The following is a 13,731-nucleotide window of genomic DNA, read 5'->3' as shown; positions in this document are numbered from 1 at the left end:
AATTTCTTCATCCATTTCTATATAAATGTTTTAATGGTAAACCTATATTGATTAACACAATTAACCCCACCCTCAATTTATCAACCCCTCCTGTCTTGTCTTTTTTTTTTTTTTTTCTAAAGTAAATGGAAAATATCTGCTTGAAAAGACAATGCTGTGTTTTGAGGCTGAGTGAGGGAGATGAGTGAAGTGGAGATAGTGGGTATAGTTAAGGAGTATGGGTAAAGTGCTTTCTCTCATTGGAGAGAGAAGAGAAATGAGTAAATAATGACTAGTCTGTTGAATTTTCAGAATTTTAGAAGAACGTAATTCTGTTCTTTCAGGGTACAAGTGACACAATAACCAGGAAGATACAGTTATCCTTTTTAAAAAGCCAGGGAAAGCCAGAAGAGTAGATCAAATATTTGGTGACCCTTCCTCTGGGAGAATAGGTAGTTTAAGAAAAAACATATTGTTGACAGGAAAAAGTGTTACACATGAAATTGGTTCCAAGCATGGAGCAGGATTAAAAACAAAACAGTTCTCACTAGCCAAGAAAACCAACTTCCAGTGTAGCATCAAAGAATTTAGTTTTCTAAGCAGCTGCTGCTAGGTTGAAAAGAAAAATGGGAACTCTCATGCAGAGGGCCTTTGAAAAATTGACCAAGTAGAAACCTCTATGCTTTTAAGTATTGGGATTTGGATAGAGTTGAAATAAATAAGTAATTATGGTGGTGACTTTCATAGGTTAGTAATCTCTACATAAGGGGGTGAGCTTACATGCAAAGCTACTCGTAATTGTCCAATCAGTGGGATGTTTTGCCTGACTTCTAAGATAGTAAACACTTCATTTAAAACTGATTATCTCTGTGAGTCTGTTAAAACAACTTGTCAGTTGTGAAACAGCTTATCTAACAAAAATGCTGATTTATTTATCAAAAAATAGCTCTTTGTCAATAATTTTTTTTTGACAGGCAGAGTTAGACAGAGAGAGACAGAAAGAAAGGTCTTCCTTCCGTTGGTTCACCCCCCAAATGGCTGCTACGGCCTGCTCACTGCGCTGATCCGAAGCCAGGAGCCAGGTGCTTCCTCCTGGTCTCCCATGCAGGTGCAGGGCACAAGCACTTGGGCCATCCTCCACTGCCTTCCCGGGCCACAGCAGAGAGCTGGCCTGGAAGAGGAGTAACCGGGACAGAATCCGGCGCCCCGACCGGGACTAGAACCTGTGGTGCTGGTGCCGCAGGCGGAGGATTAGCCTAGTGAGCCGCGGTGCCGGCCATCTTTGTCAATAATTTTTATTACGTATTGTAACCTGGGGCTTATTGTCTTATAGGCGAGTGGCTGAACTGTTCATGTTTGATTTTGAAATCAGTGGAATCCATCTAGATGAAGAAAAGGTAACACTTTCCTCTTGTTTTTGATTCCCTTGTTTCACTGACACTTAGTTGATATCTTTGTTGCTACAGTCCTTGTGTATTGCTTAAATTTGCATATTATAAAAATGTCCCAGTATTCTGTCTTTTTGAAATTCTTCAGGAGGTTGTATTTGAATGTATTTCTCTCTGCCTGTAGTAACTTAGAATTCTAAGAAATGACTTGAGACAGTTTTTGATGCCATGGAGTTAGTGTGAGATGTGCAGTATCCAGGAAAGACTAGCAGGCGAACAGCAAAGCTGACGTCATTGAACATCTGATGGACGGGAGATATCATTTAGACTTTTACATATGTGTGTTTTATGCTATACATGTCTTTGACAGATCCACACTCTTGGTCTGGAAGCAGTAAGCATAGATGATACACTGTTAGGCTGGGACGGAGGGCCTTATACATTTGTCTAGACCTCTTGTTTTAGAGATGTGGAAACAAGACAAAGTTTTATTTGTTCAAGTTCTCTACTTTGTTCCCAGAACTTCCAGCATTGGCCACTGCTCTCTCACTCTCTTTTTTCCCCCAGAAACCTTCTATTTAAGGAATATAAACTTCATACATTTCATAAATACAACTTTAGGTTTATAGTGATTCTTCCCACCATACCGCCCTCCTACCCACACTCCTGCGACTCTTCTTCCTCCCTCTCCTATTCTCATTCTTACTTTTTTTTTTTTTATTTTATTTTTGACAGGCAGAGTGGACAGTGAGAGAGAGACAGAGAGAAAGGTCTTCCTTTGCCATTGGTTCACCCTCCAATGGCCACCGTGGCTGGCGCAATGCGGCCGGCGCACCGCGCTGATCCAAAGGCAGGAGCCAGGTGCTTCTCCTGGTCTCCCATGTGGGTGCAGGGCCCAAGCACCTGGGCCATCCTCCACTGCACTCCCTGGCCACAGCAGAGAGCTGGCCTGGAAGAGGGGCAACCGGGACAGAATCCGGCGCCCCGACTGGGACTAGAACCCGGTGTACCGGCGCCGCAAGGCGGAGGATTAGCCTATTGAGCCATGGCGCCGGCTCTCATTCTTACTTTTTATTAAGATCTATTTTCAGTTAACTTTAAACATATACAATTAACCCTGTACTAAGTAAAGAGTTCAACAAATTGTATGAAAAAAGACTTTTCCTCAACAGTTGAGACAAGGACTGTTCAAAGTCATTGCATCTAGAAGTGTTAATTTCACTTCTATAGATTACCTTTTAGGTACTCTATTAGTTATCACAGATCAGGGAGAACTTATGGTATTTGTCCTTTTGGGACTGGCTTATTTCACTGAGTATTATATTTTCCAGGTTTTTTTTTTTTCTGCTGTGCATATCCTATAATTCTTTTATCCAGTCTTCAGTTGATGGGCATTTGGGTTGATTCCATAACTTAGTTATTGTGAATTGAGCTGCAGTGAACATGGGGGTAGATAGCTCTTTCATATGCTGATTTCATTTCTCTTGGGTAAATACCCAGGAGTGGGATGGCTGGGTCATATGGTAGGTCTATATTCAGATTTCTGAGGTTATCTCCATACTGTCTTCCACAGTGATTGTACCAGTTTGCATTCCCATCCAACAGTGGATTAGGGTACCTTTTCCCCCCACATCCTCGCCAGCATTTGTGGTTTGTTGATTTCTGTATGAAAGCCATTCTAATGGGGGTGAGGTAAAACCTCATTGTGGTTTTGATTTGTGTTTCCCTGATCCTGAGCATTTTTTCATGTGTCTGTTGGCCATTTGGATTTCCTCTTTTGAGACATGTCTGGTTAAGTCCCTAGCCCATTTCTTAACTGGGTTGTATGTTTTGTTGTTGTTGAGTTTCTTGATCTCTTTGTATATTCTGGTTATTAGCCCTTTATATTTTGCAAATAATTTCTTCTATTCTGTCAGTTGCCTCTTAACTTTGCTGAGTGTTTCTTTTGCAGTGCAGAAGATTCTCAGTTTGATGTAATCCCATATGTCCATTTTGGCTTTGATTGCCTGTGCCTCTGGGGTCTTTTCCAGGAACTCTGTGACTATGCTAGTGTCTTGCAGGATTTCCCCAATGTTCTCTAATAATTTGACGGTATTGGGTCATCGATTTAGGTCTTTAATCCATGTTGAGTGAATTTTTGTGAAAGGTGTAAGATAGGGGTCTTGCTTCTTTCTTCTGCATGTGGAGATGCAGTTTTCCCAGCACCATTTGTTGAAGAGACTGTCCTTGTTCCAGGGATTGATTTTAGATAAATTGGTTGTAAATGTATAGATTGATTTCTGGCATTTCTTTTCTTGCTTGGACTGCTGCAGTCTGGTCTTATCTTATCCAGAGCTGGTGCTGAGACTCTCGGCTGCTGGGGTCCTGAGCTGTGTGGGTCCATACCCTCCACAAAGGTTCACAGTGTCCCGCCAGTTTGCATAGAGTTTCCTCTGCTGTTTTCTCCCTAATAACTCTTCCCTGAGATTGCACTCTGTAATGCCCAGATAAGTGGATCCCCAAAAAGCTATCGGTGACCCAATCACACCAAAATGCAAAAGCAAGGTTTATTTTGAAAGTACAAGCCGCGACAGGGACCTCACCTGACCAGCCAACGCGCGGAGATCAGAGGAAGGCCCAGGCCTTTGTTTGCGAGTGCTTTTAAAGGAAAAAACCACAGGGTTACATCAGTGGGGGCTTACAGTATGGGGCTTTTGATGATTGGACGGGGCTGTTCTGGGTTGCTCTTAGTCGAAGGGGGGCAGTCTCCGTTTGGCTTGGGTTCAGGGAGTTACCTCATTTCGTAATCTCTACTGAGCTGCCCTTGGTCTGCTGAACTGTCCTTGGTGAGCTTTGATATCTTCGGAATGCCTGAATGCCTGCTTTCACAAGGACTTGGGTCTGCTACGGGAAGCGGAGGCTGCTTTTTATTTATTTATTTTTTTAAATGGAGTCACTTTGGCTCTTCACACTCTATCTAATTTTTTTTTTTTTTAAATATTCTCCCCTAGACTAGAGCAGCATGCTCTCTCTCTATAACCCCATCTTGAACTTCTATTGTTTTATTTAATCCTCATGAAAGATGCTTGCTGAGAACCGGTGGGTGTTCAGTTTCACCAGCATAGGCCTTGCTGCTCTTCTGTGACCTGCATTCTCACAGTAGAACTTCTCTTTCCTCAATGTCCTGGGAAAAAATTAACATTTGAGATACAAGTTAAGTAAATTGTTAAATTCATCTCGTAACTTTCAGGTCTGTTCTCACAGGTGCTCCACTAGGACAGGAAACAAGAAGGCATGTGACATGTTTTAGAAGAGAAATTGTAAAAGAAACCCACTTAAGCTATAAATCAGAAAGTTCCATATTCCCTCCAGTTTATTTCTTATTTAATTTTTAGTATCTCATATGAATATAACAAAAAGTTTAAAATTAATGGAAGTGTATATTTTATGCAATAGTGTAACACAATTTTATAGAAAATTTCAGCAGTTTAGAATACTGAATATTCAGCTGTGACCTATATGAGTGGTGCTATGTCTTGTAGATCATTGAAGTCAGGATATAAACTCGGTTTTAATTTTTCCAGGGGTTTTACTAAATGATAAAATCTTTGAAATGATTTTATCAGATTTAATTTTGCTTTTAAATAGTAAGAGTACAATTTTGCAAGAATAATACAATTTCTAAGTATCATTCCTCTTTTGTGTTATTCTATTGATCACCATTAGGTGGTGATAAATGGCCACATGAAAACAAAAGAAGCAAAGGGAAATCTTTACTTTTATAAAGACATCAGAGTCTCTCAATATTTGTCCCATGAAGTTTGAATTTTTTATATTGAAAAAAATTTTTTATATTGAAAACATTGGGTTATTAATATATAGTTAGTTTTCACCTTTTCATCAAGCATACATCTACATCTCTATTTGTCTGTTTAAAATAATGAGTGCTACTTAATTTTTTAAGGCATTATATAATTTAGAATTTGTTGATAGCTATTGATCCCCCTTCTCAGAAAGGCCTTTGTAGGATTTACATGAAGCCCATCAGGAGCCCAGCCCAGTAGCCGTCTGGTTTCTAAGGAAGAGTAACTGAAAATTAATGTCTTGTTCTCTAGAAACCCCAATTGGACTAATCATATATGTTTCATTTTGAAACATTTAAGGCAGCTCCTTAGATAATACCTGATTTCTCAGGAAATTGTGTGTTATAAAGGTATAACTCAAGGTAAACCCACATAGTTGTCCCAGCCTCATCAGTGACCATTCTAAGGCCTGATGGTATGAGGCTGGTGTGCCCTAAACTAGGGACACCGAGTGGAAGACATGGCCTTGCCCTTAAGAGGCTTCAGTGACTGGGGCAGGCAACGACTTGAGCTAGGAGCTGGGAATGCAGTCCAGGTCTCCCATGTGGATTGGCACGAGCCAAGTTACTTGACCTATCCTTGCTTCCTCTCAGGATGTGCATTAGCAGGAAGCTGGAGTTAGGAGCCGGAGCAGGGAATCTAACCCAAGTACTCAAATGTGGGGCATGGGTATCATGGGCACAAGGCTCCCCAAATCAGAACTTTAAAAGTGTGCTTCCCCACTTCCGAATGTTCACTACACTCTCTGAAGAATTATATTTCTTTTCTCTTTGCCCTTTAGATAATCTTTTAAGAATAAGTACATTTTCTAACATGGCCTTTAATACTTAATATCTTTAGTCTAAAAATACCTTAGAAGCACCATATTGGATTGATTCAACCATCTTACTATTTTCTGATTACCCTCACAAAGGTTTTCTGAAAGGGAAGACAGAAGAGCATTCTATACTTCTTGATGTTGCTAATGCAAAGATTAGTTTTATAACCTAGACATAAAATAGAACTCTATATGTTATGTAAATCTTATAGCAAAGAAACATTATAAAACCATAAGGATAGTCTTTCTGTCAGAATATTAAATACCTGCCAAAAATAGAATCAGTATCTTACATATACTGTGTACTTATGTATTATACCTTCATAACAAACAGTATATCCATTTTATTTAATATATTTCTATGGAATCATAATACAATCCTATAATATGTTTATTGATTTGCTACCCTGATAGGTTGTCTATTGGAAATATTAATTTTAAATACGTCTAAATAACTTATTCTCCTACATATAGCGTAAAAGAGCAGTGGACCTTAATGTTAAAATCTTGGATTTGAGTAGTAAATTTCTAATGGGAACCAACTTTCCCAACAAGATTGAGAAGCATCTCTTACCAGAGCACATTCGCCATAACTTTACACGTGATGGGGATCATATAATAATTGATGGTCTACATGCTGAAGCACCAGATGACTTGGTATGTATATTTCATTCTCCTTGTTGTTTAAGTTTCACCTGCACATGGGGTTTGTTTTTATTTATTTACTTGTTCATTTAAAAGGCAGAGTGATAAAGAGGAAGAGACAGAAAGAATCTTTTATTTGCTGGTTAATTCCCCATTTGGCTGCAACAGCCAGGACTGGGCCATGCCAAAGTCAGAAGCCAGGAACTCCATCTGGCATCGCACATGGTACAGGGGTCCAAGCGTTTGTGCCTCTTCTGCCACTTTCCCAGGTGCATTAGCAGTAAGCTGGATTGGAAGCAGATCAGCTGGGACTTGAATGGGTGCTGTGTTATGGGATGCCAGCATTGCAAGCAGTGGTTTGACATGCTGTGCCACAGTGCCGGCCTCATGGCTGCTGTTTTAATCCAAAATTCTGTACTAATATAATAATGTCCTTAAAAGTCCTTTAGTGTTACTAAGCTCTAACAATTTAACTTGTGGGATCATTATTTCTTTAAGTGTTTTGAGTAATGAAAATGGTTTATTTACTCATGTCTCATAAAAAACTCTTTATTTTTTATGGTAAGTAGTAGCAATGATTGATTTTTTTTAAGATTTATTTTATTTATTTATTTGGAAGTCAGAGTTACACAGAGAGGAGAGACAGAGAGGGAGGGAGGGAGGGAGGGAGGGGTCTTCCATTCGATGGTTCACTCAGAGAGAGAGAGAGAGAGAGAGAGAGGTCTTCCATTCGATGGTTCACTCCTCAGATGGCCACAACGGCTGGAGCTGTGGTGATCCGAAGGCAGGAGCCAGGAGGTTCCTCTGGACCTCCGATGTGCGTGCAGGGGCCCAAGGACTTGGGCTGTCTTCTACTGCTTTCCCAGGCCATAGCAGAGAGCTGGATCAGAAGAGGAGCAGCCGGGACTAGAACTGATGCCCATATGGGATGCCTGCGCTTCAGGCCAGGGCTTTAACCTACTGTGCCACAGTGCCGGCCCCAGCAATGATTGATGTTTTAGACTATTGAGAATTTCTAACATGTGAAGTCTTACCCTGGTTAGAGGTACCTTATGACATGGAGGCAGGCATGTTGGGTAAAAGTTGTCCCACTTCAATCAGAAGAATACCCTGGAACTCTAGTCAAGTGTACTGTTGCATTGTATTGTTTTATAAGGAGACTCAAAAAGTTGTTGACATGTAGAATTAAAACGTAATGTATGTTTCCATGGACTTTTTGAAACTCTTCATATTACACTGAAAACTTTATTTGCCTTTTGTAAACCACTGCATTGGATTTTGTGTCTTCGTATTTGTATCTCTTACCATTTATTTTTTACATGTAGGTGCGAGAAGCTGCTTATAAAGTTTTTCTTTATCCCAATGCTGGCCAGTTGAAATGCTTGGAAGAACTACTCAGCAACAGAGATCTGCTGGCAAAGTTAGTAGGATATTCCACGTTTTCCCACAGGGCTCTTCAAGGAACAATAGCTAAAAATCCAGGTAAGCCTGTTTATACAACTTAAAGGACGAAATATGGTTTTTATGAAACCAATCTTCTGATTTTAAACAGCTATAAATCAGTGTTCTATTTTTAATACACTAGAGAATCATTAAGTGAGATTTCTTAGGTTTTTTGAAAGGACTGTTTTTTAAACATAGCTAATAATTTGATGTATATGCTGTCCAACTAAGGCCTTTTTATCTTATTTGCATGTTGAGAATAAATCATGTCTATATTTTCATTTGATTCTGGTTTAAGTTTATTTTCACTCTCATGCAAGTAATTTCTGTGCTCAGTCTAACCATGTTGGTTAAAGGATGAGAGATCCGTGTTTTTGCCGAGTGGGAGGCTTAGGGTGGGCTAGGTCATGTAATAACACACAGGCCTCTGAAACTGCTTGGCAGGGTTTGTGCTGGGGAGGGGTAGGGGAATGTCTTGGGTTTGTGATAAACTTAACTTGCACCATGTTGAGTTCCTGATGGTTCATCATGTCTAAGAGAAAAAAAATTACACAGTAATAATAGCACAAATGTATATATGCTTTTTCAAAGGTGTTTATTAAATTACGATTGTAATTTAGGCAGTAAATCAGCAGTAGGGAGATTGAGATGGTGGAACTGTTTAGATTCAAGGCAGATTTTGGAGGTCAAAGTCACAGGGCTTGGTGATGAGTGGAGAGGGAGGAGAAGGGAGTGTGATGGCTGCCCTTGGTTTCTGGTTGTGCATCTGGATGGACTTGCCATTCACACAGAGAGGGGACACAGGGAGTGAATGAACCCTGTTTAGGGGAAATGTTGCAGTCTATCTCTGTCCTGTCCTTATTCTTTCCATGTTTATCCCCTCTCTCCTTAGCATGCCTGTCATCTTAAATGCACCCAATTTTGTTCCCTACTCTTTTTTTTTTTTTTTTATGACAGGCAGAGTTAGAGAGAGAGACAGAGAGAAAGGTCTTCCTTCCATTGGTTTACCTCCCAAATGGCTGCTACGGCTGGCGCGCTGTGCCGATCCAAAGCCAGGAGCCAGGTGCTTCCTCCTGGTCTCCCATGCGGGTGCAGGGCTCAAGCACTTGGGCCATCCTCTACTGCCTTCCCACACCACAGCAGAGAGCTGGACTGGAAGAGGAGCAACCCAGAAAGAATCCGACGCCCCAACCAGGACTAGAACCCGGGGTGCTGGCGCCGCAGGCAGAGGATTAGCCTAGTGAGCTGCGCCGGCCTCCCTACTCTTTCTTAAGTAGCTATTTTTCCTTGGCCCATCAAGACTGTGTAAAGCCACAGACAGGTCACTCCCCAGCCTGGGTGCCTTCGCTAATGCCTTTCCCATATGGGGAACAGACTCCTCTGTTGAAGCCCTATCCAGTTTTGTAGTGCTCAGTTCTGGACCCACCTCTTTTCTGAAACCTGTCGAACTTTTTCAGATTCCTTGGGTTCCCATGTCCCTGAGCCCTCAAAGTAGTTTTCCAAATTTATTTAAGTCGTTTCACATAATTTATTTTCTTTTTTTTTTTTTTTTTAATCTTTTATTTAATGAATATAAATTTCCAAAGTACGACTCATGGGTTACAATGGCTTCCCCCCCCATACCGTCCTTCCCACCCACAACCCTCCCCTTTCCCACTCCCTCTCCCCTTCCATTCACATCAAGATTCATTTTCGATTATCTTAATATACAGAAGATCAGCTTAGTATACCTTAAGTAAGTATTTCAACAGTTTGCTCCCACACAGAAACATAAAGTGAAAAATAATAGATGATTTTTTTTTTTTTTACATAATTTATTTTCTAAATAGTTATCATGTGAATGTTTTGTATTGTGTGTTTTCCTGTGGTCACTGCTTTATGCTATATTTTAACTTTTATATTATTATTAAATAATAGCATTAGAATATTATTCAGTGCTTATTCTGCTAATATGTCATTTATTTCCTTTACTGCCTTGTGCATTAGATATCTGTATCCATGTCACAGACAAGGAATCCAAAATTGGGGTATGTTGCTAAAGAGTGGCAGAACTGAAACCTAAACACAGTCTAAATTCGTTGTTTTCTATGGAGACTGTTTGAGACCAAATGTCCTATCTTTTCTGTTGTCTACACTCTATTTTCATTTATTGATTAAAGTATTTATTTATTTATTTAGAGAAGCAGGGAGAGAGAGAGAGATAACCCATCCACTGTTTGTTCCCTAATGCCTGCAACACCTGGGGCTGGACCAGGCTGCAGCTGGGAGCCAGAAACCCAATCTAGGTCTTCCCTATGGGTGGCAGGTCTCCCATTTAGGTTAGTTGAACCAACACTTGCTGCCTCCCAAGGTGCTCATTAATAATAAGCTGGATTTGGAGCCTGAACTTGGAACTCAGGCACCTCAAAATGGGAAGCAGGTATGCCAAATCTCAACTTCTGCACCAAATGCCTACTCTAGCTTAAGATATTTTTACTGATTACTTATTATGTCAGATGTCATTCCAGCCACTAGAACTAAATCAGTGTAGAAGGCAGAGAAATTCAGTGCTCTTAGGCAGCTTGCATTCTTGGAAGGGAAGACAGTGAAGAAAAAAATTAGTAGGTAAAGTATATGCTATGCTATTAATTGATCCAAGCAGTGGAGAAAATTAATACAATTACAGGAAGGAGTCTGTGGCTCTCTTGGGGAAGAAAGTTCCAGGCAGAGGCACAGTCTGATACTAAGGTATTGAGACAGAAAAAGTGCCCATCATGTTTGAGGAAAAGCAAAGGGTGCAAAGTTGGCCAGAGGGGTATGGTGAGGGGAGAGTAAGAAGAGGTGCAAGCAGGTGAATGCAGAAAAGGAGCTACATGAAGGAGGGCCTTTACCTGAGTGAGAGGAGAAGGCGTCAGAGGGTGTAGACAGAGAAGTGAGATGATCTGACCTAAATTCTCATGCTAAGTCATATGCTGCTGATACTGAGAATAGATTGCAGCAGGGCAAGGGTAGAGAGACAACACTTAGAAGCTATTTTGCAGTATTCACCATGAAAAATTATGATGTCTTGCCAGGGTGGTAGCAGTGGAGGTGGTAAGATGTGATCAGATTCTGGATTTATAGCATTTTGGAGGGAGAGCCAAAATTTTTGACCTAGGCAGCTGGAAAGACAGTGAGATAACTGGAAGGACCAGTAGCTTGGTGGTAGTGTTGTTTTTTTTTTCTTTTGATAAAGATTTATTTATTTGAAAGTCAGAATTACGGAGAGAGAAGAAGAGACAAAAGAGAGATCTTCCATCTGCTGGTTCACTTCCTAAGTGACCTCAACAGCCAGGGTTGGACCAGGCCAAAACCAAGAGCCAGAGGCTTAATCCAGGTCTCCCATGTGGGTGTAGGAGCCCGTACACTTAAGCCATCCTCTCCCACTTTCCCAGGCACACCAGCAGGGAGCTGGCAGCCAGGACCCAAACTGGTGCTTACGTGGGATACCTGCATTGCAGACAACAGCTTACCCTGCTGTGCCAGAGCATCAGTCCCAGTAGCTTGGTTTAGTTCAAAAGAAATTTGAGATGCCAGTTAATATTCAAAAGTGATGTTAAATAGCCATTTAGATCCACAGCCATGGTGTTCAGAGGGTTCTGAGTTGGGGATATAAACTTGGGTCTTTATTTAAAGTCATGAGACTGTATGAGATCACCATGGGAGTACATTTAAAGAACTGAAGTCCAGGGGCAGGTGTTGTGGCATAGTGGTAAAGCTGCCGCCTGTAGTGCTGGCATCCCGGGTGGTTGCTGGTTCAAGTCCTGGCCGCTCCACTTCTGATCCAGCTCTTTGCTAATGTGCCTTGGAAAGCAATGGAAGATGGCTTAAGTGTATGGGCTCCTACACTCACATGGGAGACCTGGATGAAGCCCCTGGCTCCTGGCTTTGGCCTGGCCCAGCCCTGACTGTTGAGGTCACTTAAGGAGTGAACCAACAGATGGAAGATTGATCTCTCTCTCTTTATCTCTCTCCCTCGCACCCCCGCTGTAATTCTGACTTTCAGATAAATCCTTGGGCACCTACCTATACCCATGTGGGAGACCCAGAGGAAGCTCCTGGCTCCTGGCTTTGGATCAGCCCAGGTCCAGCCATTACAGCCATTTGGGGAGTGAACTAGCAGATGGAAGACACCTCTCTTTGTCTCTCTCTCCCTCTGCCTCTCTGTAACTGTGCCTTTCAAGTAAATAAAACAAACAAACAAACAAAAAACCCAAAGTCCAAGGACTGCACTTGGTGCCTTCCAAGTTTGAGAGGTCAGGCACATGTGGAAAGACCAGTAGAGGCTGCTCAGAAGTACTGAGCACTGAGTGGGGAAGAGAGTAAACGGATATGTGGTCCTGAAAGTCACAGAAGAGATTTCATAAGGAGAAGGGAGCGATGGGCTGACTTAAACGCTGTGGGCAGGTCAAGCGTGAAGACATCTGGGATCAAGCATTGTGGACTGCAGTGTTCCTTTGGAACTGAGAAACTAAACCATACTAAAACATACCTCCCTTGTTCACTGTGGCTGGTGTGATGATGTATACATGTACATTTATATATGTGTGTGTGTACATATATATGTCATTTTTTTTGGAAGTGAGACAGAGACAGAGGTTGATTGACCTTCCATCCACTAGTTTCAATCCTCAAATGCCTGCCACAATCAAGGCTGAGTCAGACTGAAGTCAGGAGCCAGGAACTCCATCTACGTTTCCCACAGGGGTAGCAGGAACCCAAGTACTTGAGCCATCTTCTCCTGCCTCCCAGGGTATGCATTAGCAGGAAGCTGAGTCAGAAGTAGAGGCGAGACTCAAGCCCAGGCACTGTGATATGGGATGCAGGCATCTCAAGAGGCAGTTTAACCACTGCCAGTGTTTTGGAGTGAAGACTTTTGTACACAGTTACATAGGATGTGACCCATGTCCCTGAGGGATTTAAAATTTAGCTGAAGAACCTGGATATATACATATAAATGTTAACAAAGATTGGCAAATTTTTGGTGCCACTTGCATAGATAAAACAATGCCATAGGATTTTAGGAGTTGGGAAAATCTGTCAGAAGATTTGCAGCTGTTGGAGGTTTCCTGGGATGCAGAGTGAAGGAATGGGGAGGTTGCCATGGAGAGGAGAGGGTAGGCCAGGAGTAAACAAGGTGCAGGGGTGCATTCACGTGACAGGCAAATTAGGAGGTGACTGTGCAGTGAGAGGAGCTTTCATTCTCAGGGCATTTCAAAGGCAGTCTTTAGTATGGCAGTTTTTCCCCGATACCTAAATACTTGAGCCGTCATCTCCTGCCACCCAGGGTATGCATTAGCAGGAAGCTGAGTCAGAAGTAGAGGCAGGACTCAAGCCCAGGCACTGTGATACGGGATGCAGGCGTCCCAGGAGGCAGTTTAACCACTGTGAATGGCTTTAGACTGGTTCTTCACATATGATTAGAAAAATAAAATAGGTGAATGGTAGTAAGACATGTTAAGAAATAAAAAGTGTACATGGTGACATGCTTGAAAACAGAGCTGTATAGTAGCTGGTATGCTATTCTGAAATGAAATTGCAGTGTTGACTAGAAAATTGTTTTCGTTTCTTTTCTGAAATTCTTAATAGCATTGAATGT

The 13,731-nt window shown here is 41.6% G+C and overlaps 1 protein-coding gene across 2 annotated transcripts in view; it reads left to right on the top strand.

The window, feature by feature from the left end:
- The window catches only part of MIPEP (mitochondrial intermediate peptidase), a 172,009-nt gene that overhangs the window by 16,981 nt on the left and 141,297 nt on the right, over window positions 1-13,731 (top strand). For both annotated transcript variants that reach the window (XM_002712797.6, XM_089303735.1), the window contains exons 5-7: window positions 1,313-1,376; window positions 6,501-6,683; window positions 7,997-8,153. In XM_002712797.6, coding sequence (XP_002712843.3) covers window positions 1,313-1,376; window positions 6,501-6,683; window positions 7,997-8,153 — 404 coding nt within the window. The remainder of the gene's footprint in view (window positions 1-1,312; window positions 1,377-6,500; window positions 6,684-7,996; window positions 8,154-13,731) is intronic.

Source organism: Oryctolagus cuniculus, chromosome 9 (assembly GCF_051225735.1).
Source record: "Oryctolagus cuniculus isolate XC-2025 breed Fujian yellow rabbit chromosome 9, ASM5122573v1, whole genome shotgun sequence".
NCBI classification, from domain to species: domain Eukaryota; kingdom Metazoa; phylum Chordata; class Mammalia; order Lagomorpha; family Leporidae; genus Oryctolagus; species Oryctolagus cuniculus.
This window is presented reverse-complemented; position numbering and strand designations above follow the sequence as displayed.